Genomic DNA, 17,536 nt, shown 5'->3' with positions numbered 1-17,536 from the left:
TGGCAACATCCCGCACCAAAGGCAAGATCCTCAGTTAAATGACAGCTTGGTTTTCTTAAATTAGGTAGGGTCAAAAAATAGTTAATGTGCTCAGATTCTAATGGCAGTAATTTCTTTTGCATGCCCTCTTTCTTTCTGAGATCACAGTGTAGGAGTTCATGTGGAGAGACTGCTGAATCACCTTATCCATAGATAGTATGTTTTAATGTCAACAAACATATTCTGAAGTCAGCTTTTTGATGAAGACACGATATTCTGTGGAGACAGAACTGTATAGCTTCAGCGCTGTGTTCGAGAAAGAAATGTTTTCGTTTACTCTTCAAGCAAGTGGAGCTTCAAATGCTGTATAAAAGCATTTTGGATGCCTCTCACAATGTTAGTAGTAAAGTAGTAAACTAGTTTGTGTTATTCAACCAAACATAAAATGTAACTAAAGGAAAAAGGTCTTATAGAAAGCTGATAAAATTTTAAGAAGAAATTGCTAACTTAAATTTTGTTTATTTCTTCCAAATGGAACTTGCAGATTGTGTCTTTGGGGAAGAAAAAATGTCTCAACTATAATTTTCTGCCCTAGAATTGTAGGTGTTTTGAAACAATTACTTTAAAGTATATTTCTTAAAGTTATTTTCACTGTGAATTCATTCATAGAAACACTTGGTTTCTGTGCAATAAGAAGCATAAAACCACACAGGAATAATGTGTTTTGCTCATTAAAATGTTGATGCTTCTGAAATAGTCATGAAAACAGAGAAATACTTCATATTTCTATCATGTTCTCAGTATGTTTTCTACCATATTTCTCAGTGTGTTTTTTCCAGATTACTTTTCGCTCATGTAATAAATAAAGCCGTGTAATAAATAAATATGTAAATAGTAAAATTGTAATAATTTATTAATGTCATCAGAAAATAAATATAATCAGAAAATAATACCAGCAGAAGTAGATGACAATGTAAAATATAAAAGAACAGGTTAAATATAGTTGGCCTAAATATGAAGTGATAAACCATGTCTTGGTTTACTTTAAAACTGAAAAGTAGTATGTTCTTGCTAGTGTATATTTAGAATCTTTATATAAATTTAACCTGAGATGATAAAGTGTATGGAAAACTGCTCAACTTGAAAGGGTATCAGTTCTGCTTACGTGGGGAGTTAAGTTAATGGTTGCAAAAGTCTGAATGGAGATTTAAAATCTTTCAAAAATAATTCATTGATTCCTTCCAGCTGTTCAAGGCTGTATGTGGTGGAAGTATCTAGTTCAGATTAATCCAAGTGAAGCAGTATAGTATTAAAGTGAGAGCAAAGCAAGAAGGACTAATTACAGAAAGCAGAAGTGAGGCTTCAGTCAGATTAATAAGTTTTTACTTTTTTTTTAGTTTAACTTTTTTAAATTTATGTTGCTTTTCCTGAAAAAAAAGTGTGGGGTTTTTGTTGTTGTTTGTTTTGTTTTTAGAGTTGGAAAACTGTAGAAAGTAGAACTGTAGAGTGAAATTAATATTTGGAAGCTTTTGAAAAATGTGAGCTATTTAAATTATTTTTTTAAGTAACCAGACTGAAAAAGAAAAGAACAAATAATGGATCAGGATGTTCTCTTTTCACCAAGAGCCTTGCAGAGAAACCACAATGATAATAATTCAATCCTTCCCCCTTAATTTGAATATTTGTTATAGAGCTATAATGGACTAAGAATGCATTGTCAAAAGTATCATTTTGATAATCTTATTAAAGAAAAAAAGTAATCACCTGCTTCTTTTCAAGAGTCTATACCTTGCAAAGGGGGTCTAGCAAACTCCACTCCAACAGAAGCCTTTCTGTCTGCATCCAAAATAAGATTGAGTTCACTGATTAAACTTTATGTACATAAAAACACTAGTCCAGGCCCAGCCAGTTCTAAGATTGCTGCAGTTACTGAGGTATTCCCTACAGTACAAGAAATGTTTTGGACCAAAATTAATTGATTAATAATTATTCCATGTGGCTTAAGCTAACTGGTTAGACTTTATAACTAGTTAGACTTACCTGAATGCTCATGCAGCAAGTTGCTTTGTCTCAGTCAGTTGTAACTAAGCTTTTTTTTATTATTTTATTTTATTTATTTTTTAATCCCAAACATTAAACTTAACATCACAAATACATTTTTTCTGACTTGTCTTCCCCTCAGCCCTGGGAAAGTGTTTAAGCCAGGGTGCTTCCATATTGCAAACACTTGGCAAAATAGATTTAAGCTTGTTCACAAGCCTGGGTAAAATTAAGGGCAGGATTGAATAGAAGTCTGTCTGTTTGACCCTAGAGCTGCCTGCAATGAACAAGTCTCTTTGAAGGCAGCCATGTCCATGACTACCTCCACTGTGCTGGAGAAGGCATATCATTTTGCCAGTACAAAGTAAATTAGCCACAGAGAATCAGGAAAGATGCAAGTAACATGTAGATACCCTGATGTCCTCATCCCCTTATCTGACAGAAGGAGCGATTGTGGAAAATCGGTTAGAAATCAGTGCACTACAGTCCAAAAGCATGGGTAAAACAGTATGATCTTTCATTCTTCATTCTTTGGGACATAAGCTGGTTGCCTACAGAGTAAAACAAAACATTTCCCCTTGATTTTCTACCACACAACTAGATGCTTTTTAGTGATATTTTTCATCCTCCTTTGAATCATTTAGCTTTGTACATAAAAACTGTGGTGTAGGTAAAATCTGCAATTATGAGTTTGTCACTGAATAGAGAGGAAAATTTATTATTTAAAGTGCAGTGATTAGTTATTGCTAAAGAGAACTGTAGGTAACAGTGTAAGGCTTATATTGAGAACAGGGGCTGCGTAACAAAAGGAGAAAATGTTATCATCTGCTGATTTCTCTCAGTTAATCTTTTGTCACTTGCCTTTTTTTGGCTTTGCCAAACCCTTTTCCTTTGTCCAGATGGCCTGCATGCTGAAAGCTAAGTGCGGCTTGAGAAAGGCCAGGCATTTTTAATGCCTGCTGATATTTATGGGAGCAATTGGATGCTCATTTTCCAGTGCATCTTAATGTATCTAGTAACTGATACTTGCTTATCATTTTCATATCTGCTTCTGCAAATGTATAAATGTAGCACATGGACACATGGAGATACTTAGAAAAGTTATTCCTCAGTGGACTTTTATTGCATATCAGAGAACACCTAACCCTACTATTTTCCTGGAATATTTCTCTATGAATTGCTTAAAGATGTACAGTGTTTACCACTTTACCACTGAAATGGCATTGTTCACACAAAGTTATCTCCTAGAACTGTATCTTACTCATTGAGTAGATTCCCTCTTATCTGCAGTACAAGTAACAGCAGCTGTGCATGTTATTTTGACAAGGATAATGAGCAGTGGGCATGCTAACATACTCTTTACTATACAGTTGTTTCCTCTGCAGCATTAAAATATGATATCTGAATTGCAGACTGGTTGAGGTTGGAAGGCACCTCCCCCCCAATCTCTTTTTCTCCAGGATGATCTGTCCCATCCCTCTCAGTCTCTCCTCGTAGGAGAGGTGCTCCAGTCTCTTCTTGGTGTCTCTCTGTTGTACAGCCCCTAGTATGTCCATGTCCCTGTTTTTTACTGAGGGACCTGGAACTGGAGGCAGTACTCCAGGTGCAGCCTCACCAATGCTGAGTAGAGTGGAAGGAGCACCTCTCTTGCCCAGCTGGCAATACTTTGCCTAATGCAACCCAGGGTATCATTAGGCTTCTTAGTAGCAAGGGCACATTCAGCTTGGTGTCCAGCAGGACCCCCAGATCCTTTTCTGCAGAGCAGCTTTCCAGCTGGGTGCCACATCCTCCATGAGGTTATGAGACAGTTCCCCTTGGCCTTTTACTCATCACCATCTGTTGAAAAGTACAACCACTGTGTACGAGTGTGCATCTTCTCTGCTGAAGTCAGAAAGTGGCAAAGGGACAAGTGCTAGATTAATTTGGGTAACATTCCTATTTGTACCCTGCAAAGGTGAAAGAAAAGATGTCTAGCTCAGGGCTGAAGAAAAGTTATAGCCCCCAAATTAATTTGCTATATTTACAAATCTATTAGGTACTGAAGGACCAGTCAGGTGTTTTTAAATTGCATTACAGTAGGGAATCAGCAGTTACAAAAGTATGATAAAGCATCCCAATCCTGTTAACAACATTTTCATAATCAGAAATGTAGTTTTACAAAGTAACAAAAGGTAACTGCCATTTGAGAGAGAAGGTGAACCGTACTGTCATCACATTTAAGTGAAACTAAAATACATGTCTCCGATACAGCTTGTGCTGGATAGTTATGATGAAAAAATAGTCTTCGCAAATTGTTTGGAACAAAATGAGTAACACATGTGCACTGTTGGTGTGCTTTTCTTCCACTTAAATTAATTGGGTAGCATATGTGCAAAATACTATGTCAGTCCATTACTTTCCATCAAAGGAAATATTAGTAATAAAAAACAAGTCATTTCTCTCACCTGCATAATTTGTTCCATTTGCATCTGCCAAGGTGAAAGCTCCAGTGAAGTCTGGAGAGCTTAGGGAAAATTTAGTAAAGCACTGAATATAATGGTGGATCTAGACATTTAGAAGTTGCTTGAATGAGCTCCCAAGCAATGTATATGGAACGAACCTGATGAGCTGCTGTGAAGTGTTTAGGAAAGCCACGAACCAGGACTGAGATGTTTCTGCACTGACTACGGTGCTCTACACTGCATGGTGCAGGTCTATGTAAATCTATACCGTGCATCTACAAATTTCAATATTCCAGGCTTGGGCTTGGTAAATGTGGGCAAGTTTTCAACAGGAAAGAGTACTATATCTTCAGCCTGTGCTTGCTAGACTTCAGATCCTTCATTCTGATGTATGATAGTATTAGAACTTTTATTTTAAAAGCTGAAGTGAAATAGCATCCCCAGTATAGGTAGAAGGCTGAACCTCTCTTGCTAATTTCCTTCTCTCTCACAAAAGTGGAGAGGAAATAATTGTTCCAAAGTGGTTATCCAGCATGAAAAAAATCTGCAAAGGACACGTGTGCTTAAAGATACACAAGCTGTGCCACCACCTTAAACTGAGAAATGAAATTCAGCAGAAAAGGACTTGAGGTAAATGCATTCTGCATTACTTGGTGTACTGTCCTTTTATGTCTATTGGCTCTTAGCTAATAACTAAAGTAAGCCTCACAGCCTTCTATAATCCATTCTGAGATTATTTGTGGTACTTGCATTTGTGTCAGGAAATGCACAGTTTTGGCAGTGTCAGCCTCTGGTCATGTTTTCCGTGACAGCCTGTGTACACTTTCCTTGCACTGGGGTGAGGACAGCTACTGCGTGCCAGTGTGCCCCATGCTGTTCTTGTTCTTTAACCATAGAGTGTTTAATGAAAATTATTTGAATGTATAACAGTTAAGGGAGACTTGTGAGATTCTGTAGGTATTCTAACACAGACAAGCTTATATATTCAGAAGAAAACTGGAGGAGTTGCTAGATATTTGCTTATGGCAGCCAAAAGTTCTGGGTGGTTGGGCAGAACGTAGATCCATCATCCAAAAAATTGCTTTTTTTCTTCCCAAAGTCTTGAAATTATGTTGGACCAAGAAAACAAAGAAAATGCGTGCTATTCTGAAATTAGATTAGCAGCTTAATTAAAAACAAATCATCTACTCATTCCTTTGGTGCTATGCAAATATATGTGAAATACAGTAAATCCAGGCAACACGAATATGCCAGTTCATTATGTAATAGTAGTGAGTCTTACATTCAAAATCTTCCTACAATAAGCTTCCTTTTCCCTCTAAAGAAAAGGGCAGTTCTCACAAGTATTGAACATATTTTAATGAAGTTAGGTTGCTGGACAAAGCTCTTCCATAATTACTAAGCAAACAATGTAGTGATTGGGTCTCATTATCTGAATTGACCATTTCTTGAGAAGCTCTTTGTGGGTTCAATTAGTTGTCTTACCGAATCATTCAGGTCCATTAGTGCTCTTTTAGAAGTAAAAGAGTTAATTCTGTTGGTCAGAAGCTGAGAGAGCAATTCAAGAATTTTCTTGTTTGCTTTTCTGTACCTTGCATTTTCTTTTGCTGTTTCCTGTCACCTCTGATACTAATAAATGGTAATAAACCTGGTAACATTTAATGAAATTTTAAAAGCTCTCTGTCTTCAGCCTGGTCAGATCTGGATATTCGTGACGTGGAAAAGATTTTATAATAGTGCAGCAGAGTTTTGCCCCTAAATATCATTCTTCTGGGAAGGTAAATATGCATGCATCCTCACATGTTGAATGAGAGCTTTCATTTTGGGAGGGTCATAGAACAGGAAGCCTTAATCTGAAAGTGCGTTCTCTAACTCTAGGGTTTACACTAGGGACTTTGCTGTGGCTCATGTACTGTGCCTGGAATGTGTATCCTGTTGGACACCAGAATGATATCTAAGATAGAAATAGAAATATCTATATAGATAGAGATAGAAATATCTAAGATAGAAAGAAAGTTACAAGATCTGAAAGAGAATAATCTTTAAGAAATGCATAGAAGAACGTTGCTTTTTTTGTTGTTGTTGTTTTGTTTTTTGTCATAGTGACATGGTAATTTTTGCATCCAGTTTTCCCAGAGCTCCTTTTGGCGAATATCCATACCACCTTGTTCCAGAATTGTACATTATAGAGCCATATTGGGATGCTGATCTCCTCAGGCTTACAGTACAGACCGTCTCTGCCCCCTCTGACAGAGAAGCAGCGGGAGAGCAGCTGCCCCAGCAAGCTATGTAATGCCTCCCAGACAGGCTTCAGTTCAGCATCACATCATGGACTTGCCTAACTCTTCTCCTTTCTCCATCATCTGCCAAGGCAGCCAAGGACTCTTGTTTGAACAAGGAGCCACATCTCCAATCTCTAAATTGGCATGCCTTCTCTTAGGTGGTAGGAACACTCCTAGGTATTTTGGCAATGCAACAGTAAGGAATAGGAGACAAAATCATATATTAATTCTTTATAAATAGAAGTTGCTGTGAAGCTGCTAGGGACTCAAAAACGTAGTAGTTTTTGAAGAGATTAATAGGAAGAATAGGTGGGTGAATACAAGCGTGCAGGTATATGAAAAAATCAGTTTTAATCATCAGAAAGTGATTTATAGTGTAGGGCTCTTCTCTGCATGTGGGGAATGGAGTGTTCTGTAAGTCTCTAAAAGTGATTTTTCAGTAATTCTCAGTACAATTACAAGAGAGACGAAAATACAAATAACTGGTATTGTATTAACACTGGTATTGTATTTAAAAATAGAACATAAGCAAAAATACCTACGTTTACATTTTTAATTATGGAATTTTATATCATTTTTACCTTTTAAAAAATTTCAGCTCAAAGTACTTGTTTAGCATCCAAAACGCCACAAAAATAATGTTGTGATCAAGTTCATTTTTTTCACTTTTTCACTTCTCCCTAATTCAAGCGAAGCACAAAGCATTCTTAACCTCATTTTAAATGTCTCTTGACGTCCTTTTTTTCAGTAATGATTCTGCATTATGAAATAAAGATAAAGCAGAATGGATTTGTGTGTGTGTGTGTGTATGTGTGTCCATGCTTGAAAGTAATATCTCTAGAAGAAGGTAATGTTGGTAATATGTTTTGTTATTTTCCTTTTGATTTTAATTTGTTTATTCATTTTCAACATCATTCAGTAAATATATGCCATTTATATACTATCACAATTTATTGTTCATAAGTAATTTAAAGAGGAGAAAATTCCAACGTGATGATCTGTAACAGGTTCAAGTCACTTTTTTTTTTTTTTTGTCAATGGGGGTTTTTTACTTTCCTTTCTACATAAGGTATATCTGCAGTTTGGCACTAAGAATTCTAATGGTGATTTGGCAAGGGTGTCACATCCATTTTTATATTTTATTTCCATATGTTGTTGTAGACACTTTTACTTGAAAAATATGCTTTGCAGTCTTGGAAAAGCTATGGGTGCAGCAGTTGGGTGTAGTTGTGTTTCAGTCATTTGAGGAGACTGGTTAGCTTTAATCTTTTAAATGTGAGGGCAATTAAGCTGGTTCTTAATTGCTTTTGCAGTTACCCACAGTTGTGAGTCCAGACGAATGTTCTGATCCCTGAATTTGCTGACAAAACACACATTTGGAAACCTGAACTGAGAAATCAGTTTTAGCTGCTGAAAGAGAATTCCACAGAAAACATTGAAACTCTCAAAAAATGCTTGCGTACAGAAATATGAGAGAATGCTAGAAAATAAATTATCACAGCTTCCCTGCCTCTGACAAGAGGGAGTCAATGAGGAGAAGATACAAAGTCCCCATTTGACAGCCCCAGCCCTTTTAGAAACTTTTTTATTCCTGTCTTGCTACAAAGGCTGCCAAGGATAATAGGTTTAAGAATTATCCCATCATGAAGAGGTTATTTATTGTAATCTTCATGCCTGCAATGGTAAATCATACTTGGCACCAGCAGAGCATGTGAAATTCAGACCAAGATCAATTAGCATGTTTTATTAGCACAGAATAAACTTCAGAGTTAATGGGAGTTGCCCGTTGTTGTTAAGAGCCTTATTTTCATCTGTGCTGAACATCTGCCCTTTCAAGTGAAATTAATGGGGCATGGGGGCACTTTAAGTCTGCAACGGATTTGGAAAGTGGGGGTTTTGGGGTTCCTTGTGCTCCCTGCATGCCTGAGCACAGCTCATGGGTAGGGCACCTACCTGTGAGAGTGCATGGGATCAACATGTGTGGTCTCTTCCTGTCTTTACTGAGAAGCAAAAGCTTTTGCTCCTTTTTCTCCCCTGATCTGACGGTGTGTCAGTTTGGTGTCATCACAAAAAGCAGATTTTGTGTTGCGTTGCTGACTAATGAGGTCTTTCCTTCTCCTCCCTCATTCCCCTCTGCCTTGTAGATTCAACAATGTGAGCAAGTATGTACTTAAAAATGTGATGTTTTAAGTTGTAAGCTGATACCCAGTTAGCAATGGTATGTTTATTATGATATTTTGTTTTGTTTTTTCCTTCCTAGTGTAAAACACTCTCTGGCGTCTGTGATCACATTATTTCGCTCTCTTCTGATCCACTGGTTTCCCAGTCAGCTCACCTTGAAGTGATCCAGCTTACAAACATCAAGCCAAGTGAAGGGCTGGTAAGAAGTACGCAGTTAATCAAACCCATCATCCAGGATGAGAAAGTGTTTTTTTTTTTTTTTTTTTTTTTTAAATAATTTGTATATATGGAAGGGAATAGGATCTTTTAGCCATTTTTTTCAAGTCTGAAAATAGTTCAATTTCTCATGCTAGTTTGATTTCTTATGCAGCTGGGCCAACTGGGAAGTATTTTGTATGGCTGACCAATGTATGCAAAAAGTTTAGTGAACAGGAAGAAATGAACAAGAAGCTCTTGCAATTTATACCAGCTCCTGAGAAATGGTTCAGATTGTTCTAGCATCTTGAAGTCTGAAGGGATTTAAATTACTAAAATCAACTCAACCAAGAAGTTTGCGTGGGCTTATGCACAAAAACTGTCAAATGCTGGAATATGTTTCATAGTATCTCAGGGATATAAAGCTGTTTTATAAGTTTTTCAGAGGCTGTGCAGCACTGCTGAGAAGCAGCTTATTGAATTTTATTGCAAGAACTCTGCATACTTAATCAGGTGGTTGTAAAGTCCCAGTGCAGCCAGTCTGTGTTTGCTGCTCAAGAGCTGACCACTGATCTTTTGTTTGCTCAAGTATCCAATTTCCCCTGCAACACAAAACAGATAACAATTACAGCTCTATTAATTTGCATCAATACTAGAATCTCTTCTGACAAGCCTTGGAGAGAGCAGAAGGTGATCAGAATGCAGTTAACCATTTTTTGCCTAATGAAAAAATTTGCAACCTATGCCCAAGTTTACTTTTGCTCCATTTGTTTGAATGAAAAGGACTATTGCTGTGCTTTTCTCTGCAGCAGGTTTCTAAAGTTGTTGTTTGGATGCTGTAGTTTTGGAGAGTATTTTGGCTTGTAGGTTGGTAGTTGTTGGGTTTGGGGTTTTATTAGTTTTTGTTTTTTTTCTTTCCCTCTTTTTTGACAAATTTGGTATGTCAAGGTATTTAATTATACACTAAGTTAATTTTCTATTCTTCTGGTAAATCATAATTACAGTATGAGGGAAAAAAACACTTTTGGAGAACTACATAGTGCCTCATGTTTTGGTCTACTACTTGTTTTCTCCTCCACCACTGGCTTTTTTTTTCCTCTCTGAATACATTTCAGATTCTTCCTCCAGGATTTCATCTTTCCACAGGTTCTCTCCTCTCTCTCTCTTTTCTCCTGTAAATTTCTCACTCTTCTGCCAGCCCACTGCAGTAAACCTTTCTAAATCCTGGCTTCTGCTGTAATGAAGAAATTTTCCCCCTTTCTCTCAGACACCTCTTTTGGAGTTTTGTCCAATTTTAATCTTAGCTTTTCCTTTGTCTTGTGACTATTTTTTTCTTTTTCTTTTCTTTCTTTTTTTTTTTTTACTCTCCTCATTTAAGTCTTTCTGTAGGGTTGTGTTAATACCCACTGACTGAAAAATGTTAAGACCAGTATTTTTGTAAACAAGAACATGTTTTGTGGGTCTGTTCCTGCTTGCTAGATAATCAGATAGAAAACCTCTTCCTCCTGTGTGCCTCTGTTTTCTACCCTCTGTCTGTCTTGTCTGTTTAAACTGGAAGTTCTTAAGATAGTGCTTTCTCTTTTAATATGTATTTGTGAACCAAGTGAACAGGGTCTTGTTTCTGACTGAGAAGTATCATATCATTGTAATGAAAAAATAATTGTATTTATTTTTGAAAAATGGAAAATACCCACTATGCAGTATATAAGCCTTAGGAGGACACTATGATTCTTTGATACCGTGATGTTTTTTCCACTTTGTCCTTGCCTGTTTACCACCATTTCTCTTGCCTCTGTATCAAGCTGGCTCCTTTAGATTGTGAGCTCTCTGGAGCAGGAACCCAGGACTACGTATTTGCACCTCATGATGCATATTGTACCTTCCAGTTTTTACAGTGCGAGTTTTACTAACAGATCATCTTTGTCAGGTTGTCCTTGATACTTTGTACAAAAGATTTGGTTCTAGGCTACTGGGTTTTTTTTCTATTTATTTTTTTTAACTAATATTTTTCAGTTAATATATAGTGAATGTGATTCAGTGTGTTGGTTTAAGGAGTGAAGGTAGAGCTTGGAGCTTTGAATAGCATCATCAGGAACGCTTGGATGAATGTGAAGCTTGATAACTTCTGGACCTTCTTCCGGGATTCGTGCAACATTGGAGGCAGAAAATGGATTATTGTCAACTTTCTTCTACATTTTGGACCCACATGACAGTTCTGTGCTGGCTTTACCAGTCACTAAATAAAATCCTCTGTAAAGATGGAAAGACTTCAAGCAGAAAGGAAAAGGGCATGGTTGGCTGCTGACTCGGAAGATGTTTTTTCACCTAGCTTAAACAACATATTTAAAATGTCTCAGATTTAATATCTAAGAAGTGGAAGTAGATCAGGGAGAGAAAAAAAGAAAGAAGAAAAGGAAATGTAAAACGTGGTAAATATATGATAAACATATGATGGATGGAATTGAGAAAATGATTGGAGCTTTTACAGCATAAAACAGATAGAAGCACTACCAAGATGTTTTAATTAACATGCATAATTCCTTCACTATATTTGACTACTTTTTTTTTGTGGAAACTTAAGTATCACTCAGAGGTAGATGTAAATGGTCAGACTAATACCTTAATGCAGAATGAGTATACAAATATTTTACAGGGATTGCAATGTCTTATTAAAAGTAGCTATTGCTCATCAAAAAAAAGCTAAATAATCTGGTAAGGAATTTTGTAGGGTGTAATGTGGAGAAACTCTTATGTACTGGGTAAAGATGGAATGCAACATCATGGGTGAGTCTTGGTATTTCTTTTTCTTTTCCTTCTTCTTTATCTCTAGCATAGCCCATGTGACTGGCTACATACATGTTCTCCAGTGGGTATTGCTACAGAAAGAGAGACATCCTGCAGCAGTTGTGAAGTAAGGGTGAAAAAGGAGTTGTCAGACTAGAGAATTATTCTAAAAAGCCGTAAAATTGATTAACGTGGTCAGCTTTGCAATCACCAGCATGCAAATCATAATAATTCCCCCCCCCCTTTTTTTTTTGAGGACTTGATTAGAGTTTCATCTATATCACTAGGTAGAATTTAATTTTATGTGTTTTTCCGCTATTGATCTTATAGAAAGACACAAAACTGGCTAGCTTAAGTAGCATCTTTTGCCAGGGGACAGACTTAAAAATATTACCATTTGAAATCAGTGAGTGTATTTAACAAAGAAGCAGAATACTGTATGCCTCTTCTTAGACAAAAAGCAGATTACTAAGTTATAGCTTCCCTTTTTCCTTGGAAAGTTTTTCTTCAACAGTACCTTTCTACTTATTCATATTTTTTTACTATAGAACAGAATATCAGAGAACTGTGGTACAGAGGAATTTCAATTTCTCCTGTTTATATTTTCATTTAATGCTATTTCATGTATATGATGGATATAGTTGTCATATAGTGAACCTAGTCAGTTCTGTGATAGGATTTCAAGTTCAAGCTATTCACCTAGCTTGCTAGATTCAGAAATGCAAAAGTGAATATGCTTGAACATTAGACTGATTGTTCTTGGTTCCTCTTTTCCTGCTGAAGTGAACATAAAATGAGCCTGTCACAAGAAAAAGTACTCATAAAATACAAGTTGTAGATAGAGCACAACATGGCAGCTATTTAAAGGGGCACTGCTGAATGCCTAGCCTAGCTAGAAAGTATTTTCCAGGAATCTAGTGTACTACCATTCCGAATAATTTTCCTTTGTTACTTGGCTTGAAATACTGGAGAAGCTGAGGAAGAAATGTGAACAGGGTTTTGAGAACTGCATGGACCTTGCTCATCTTAGTCCTATCTGAGCTCTAAGGCTAAGTTGAAGAGACACTCAAGTTTACTTTTGAGCTGTTTTGCAATTTTGGAGCACATTCATGGCTAAAGAGGCAAGTGCAACTTTGGGAGACTGCATCAAGATGTTGTCACAATGAAAGAGTAAAAATTCAATATGTATGTGATAAAATGGAATTAGTATCTTCTTGTATTTTCCATCCAACATTGCGTAAATTATTTTAAACGTATATCAGATCCTGTTCTTGCACTTTTTTTAAATGTCCAAGGTCTCTTTTCTAACCCTTAAGTCAATAATGTTTCAAACCAATCAATGCACTTTATTTTGGTGTAAATTTAAACTTCTGCTCATAACTAATCAGAACAATCTGTGATGTAATGAAACATGAGTTACTTGGTCTTTAATCTAGACTTTTTTTTTCTTGATTCCCGGGGTGGTTACTGTATGGTTATTCTAGTCATATTAAGTGCATTATCTTTCCTTTTCTTTGACCTAAGAGATTCTTATAAATCATAAGGACTTTGGCATTATATTTTGATATTTAAGACGTGTATCTGCCAATTTGGTTTAGTACAAAGGAACAGCACACACTAATCTCCCGTGTTCTTGATCGCTAAATGTAGTGTTGATATTGTGCAGCCACAAGGCGGCAGTGAGGGGAAAATTTGTAAATGTTTGTGGTATTCTTATTTTCATTTCACGTGAAACAGCATACCCTAAAACATTCTCTTCTTTATATACCATTTATGATATATAACTCACAACAAGCAGTGGAGGAATGCGTGTGCAGGGATAGCTCATCTTTCTGTTGCATTTTTATTTGGAAATGGCAAAATGTTACATCTCTCCATTTTACAATTGCTTTATAAACAAAATGATGTTGGCTCTTACAAAACTTAAACTTTCTGTGTAGTATCAGTGTAGCATTTGTTAATTTTGTGTGCAAAATCTTGATTTTGGCTTTCAAAGATTTTTTTTCTTCAGAAATTTTCTCTTCTTTTGCATCTGGAAATTGTTTTAAATTTCTAGAAAAGACTAGATTGGATGCAAACTGTACTCCACAATAGTATATTTGGATGATATTACCATCCTTCAGAATAATGCTTTGCACAGAACTAAACACTGAATAACTATTAAGTAACTATTTTTTCTACGCTTTCTCCCTTACATTTAAGTTGGAAACAGTAGCCCATTGTCAATAAAAACAAAGTTGTGACTTTCTTCAGAAAGTATTCTATGTGGACCTGACTCATAATTCCTGCCACCACGAAATCACTGTGGTTTCATCTCTTGCCATGTTGCAGGGTGTGTGTCAGGTCACTTAGATCTAAACAGTAAGAGAAATTTATGCCATGGTTTTTGTTGGTTTCAGGTAGTTATTAGGTGCCAAAAAAAAAGATATTAATGTGTCTCAGCCTCTTGTGTGGCTCATTATTCTGTCTGTAAAATGTGTATATATTAGTGTTTCCCTACCTCACAGGGGTGTTGTGAGGATAAATGTACAAGAAATTGCCATTTTATATTTGAGGCAACTGAGCCAAGCAGGAAACTGTATTCATAGAGCCAATCAATGGAAAAATTATTTAAGGTGGATAGAGGAGCTGGAAGTGGAAGGATAATGTTAGGGGGTTCCTATCTGTGTAAGAATGAGTAAATCCTTGCTTTGTGCTCTTCAAGCTGTGGCAGCCCAACATGACAACTGGATTTGATGCCATTACTGCTGCATGCTATGCAGGAAAAAATAGAAGCCTAGTTTTGAGCCCCCTTTCCTAGGAAACTCATGAACTCTCCCCACTACCAAAATGTCAGAGTTGTGGTCCCAAATTAGATTAGTGCAACTAGGTAAGTCTTCTTTGCCTCTTTACTGTACTTCACTAGTTCCTCAGCTAGAAACAGACTTTTTTGTAACACTCTGATTAAAATGAGAAAAAGCAGGTAATGTTAGTCAAGATAATTAAGAGAATGTTTACTCAAGTTTCATTATTTACCTGCTTTCTATGAACTGAATGGAGGAAAGGAGATTCCTCAGAAGTTGCTTGAATGTGCAGTATGTATCAATTATCTCTCTTTTTTTCCTTCTTTCTGTACCTTAGTGGTTGCTATAAAATGTGTGTTTTGACTTGATGAAAAAACAGATTTGAGGTACCGAAGTTTTGTCCCCCCTTTTCCACATTTTTTGAAAGAAGTTGCAGATCTAACAAAGTTGATATTTAAGTTGTCATAATTGAGTTTTATAACTGAGCTGTTCGCTGAGATGAGTGAGGCAGTCAGAAAGTCTTTGGGCCATTTTGCAGGCATGTTTCAGAGCATTGGTAATCAGTTTGGATGGCATGTCTCTACCAGAGATTCCAGGTCTTTTAAAGCCTTCTGTTTCTTCCAAAACAAAATGGAAGTATTGATCATCCTAAGGCAATTCATAATTTTTTTTTCCTGTTTGTTTTAATCAGATGCTACCGTTGTTATATTTGTAGTTGAGGTAGTCTATAAGAAAACTGGGAAGCATTTGTGGAGATGGCTATGGTAAAAGTTTTAGGTTACTATTGCTAATTACGGCCAGAATTGTTTGGTCTGTTCTTCTCTAGGTATGTCAAAGAGCACTGTTCTATCCAGATACAAGTTCCTCATGACATATATTGAAAGTCTGCAAAATCTGGGGAAAAAACAAAGAAAACATGCTTTTCTTTTAGAGATATGCAAGTTATGTTTGGATGGTGATCGTTTGTGAAACACTTTAAAAATTCTTTCCCATGATGTCTTTTTCTTAGGGTATGTACATTAAATCAACATATGATGGTCTCCATGTAATTACTGGAACAACAGAAAATGTAAGTATTGTTAATACTGTATGTTCAGGCCTGGAAGCCTTTTTGACCTTACCTGTGGTTTATGCTTTCCCTTTGCTACAGACTACGTTTTGCTTGCAAAAGTGTGCTAGTTGGCTGTTGAGGACCAATAGCATGTTGGACGGCAGAAACGCTTGTGCTTGTTTATTTCAGAATTGAAACAGTTGTTCCCAGTTGAGAACTAGGAGAATCAGTTTTGATTTGTTCTTGCTAGACACCTAAAATGATTCAATTGATCAAGATAGGAGGTAGCTATCTTGGAGTTACCTTGCTCTACGAATAAAAGATAAATCTTGGTTACGTGTAGACTGACAAAGTGGAGTTTGCAGCAGTGTTAGAAAAACAGCTTTTATATTTGCCATCTATTGAGCTTTATTTTGTAATAAATAAGTGCATGAAAATGAGGACATCCCTTCACGTTGACAAGTAAGCATATGTTTCTGCATGAACTGAGCAATGCCTTTAGAAAGGAACACTTATTACTGTTGTACTAATTCTCATTGAAAGTATTGAACAGCAAGCAAACCATGATAGACCACTTTTCAACAACCTTTGAAATACAACCTCCTTTCCTTGTACACCATATGCAGAGAACTGTCTGTATGTTAGGAAATGAGCAAGATGATCAATTTGGGAGAGAAAGTCTCTCTTCTATCCATAATTTTCAATGAACACAGAACAACCCACTGAACAATACTGAACCATTTCATAATGGCTTAGGCAATTCCTTTTGAAGATTTTGATGTCATTTTCCTAAGATGAAGCTGTCAGAAATGTTTGTTTTATTCTGCTACTATGTCATACTGTGCAAAGTACAAACTACCTACATGGTTATTTACAGCTGCTGCATCTAATCTGCAGTGAGGTTCTGTTAACCTCTCAGTAAAATGGGAATACTGTTTTTGTCCCTTCATAGGAATTGCAGTCTGATAATCTTTCTTCATTCTTTTTTCTTTTGCTGCGGGCAGGTTATCCGTGTGTTATACACAATAGATGATATCTGTTGCAGAACTTCTCTTCTGTCTCAGAATGCTGCCTTTCTCAGAATAAGGAAAGCGTAAGGAATTTCACCCTTGAAATCAAAATCTTAGGGAGCCTACAGCTCAAAATACCTTGAGTAAAATTAGCAAAACTAAACAAAGACAACAGAACCATTGTTGAGCCAACTGTAGAAAACATATGAAAGAAGATATTTTTTACAGTTGAATTTCTCTCAGATTGTAAAAGGAACCATTTCTCTCCATGAATTACTAATATTGGATTTAATTTCCCAGGGGCGAAGATAAAAATAAAATCTTAATGCATTCCCTCAAAATGCTTATCTTTTGTGATTCATGAATATAATTTAAACCCATGTCAGGAAGCTTCAGTCATGATGACTTTTCTGCTTTTGTTACTGATGTTTTCAGTCACTGTAACAGCCTTAAGGTTCTCACAGCAGACTGAGGAACTGCAGTCTGCTGTCTAGGGAAAATCCTATTGTGTGCTAAAATATTTGTGAAAATGAGTAGCGCTTTAGAGAAAGTAAGGTGTCTTCTGGATTTAAACACACAGTAGCTAGCCATTTCTTTGATAAATGCGAAGAGAAACATCTAAGCAGCATGGTCAGAGTAAGGTCATGATGGTGCAGATGTGATCTGACCCATTGATGATGTCATGTTTACCATTTATGGGACAGCTAAACTTCTAGGAAACAGCAAGAATTCAGATTATCTTCCCTTTAAACAAAAGTTTATAGCCTTTTTCTTTCCAGTTCTGCTCCAG

General features: G+C 36.5%; 1 protein-coding gene across 11 annotated transcripts in view; it reads left to right on the top strand.

Moving 5' to 3' along the window:
* CNKSR2 (connector enhancer of kinase suppressor of Ras 2) overlaps positions 1–17,536 on the top strand; it is a 224,254-nt gene that overhangs the window by 83,681 nt on the left and 123,037 nt on the right. For 8 of the 11 annotated variants that reach the window (XM_083826294.1, XM_083826291.1, XM_083826293.1 and 5 more), the window contains 2 exons: positions 9,003–9,122; positions 15,695–15,754. In XM_083826294.1, coding sequence (XP_083682420.1) covers positions 9,003–9,122; positions 15,695–15,754 — 180 coding nt within the window. Of the gene's footprint in view, positions 1–154; positions 8,788–8,886; positions 8,905–9,002; positions 9,123–15,694; positions 15,755–17,536 lie in introns of those variants that run through there. The other 3 variants (XM_083826297.1, XM_083826289.1, XM_083826295.1) reach the window with 3 other exon arrangements.

Source organism: Anser anser (assembly GCF_964211835.1).
Source record: "Anser anser genome assembly, chromosome: 1".
Classification (NCBI taxonomy): Eukaryota; Metazoa; Chordata; class Aves; order Anseriformes; family Anatidae; genus Anser; species Anser anser.
The sequence above is the reverse complement of the archived record's forward strand: the minus strand, read 5'-3'. Positions and strand labels throughout refer to the sequence as shown.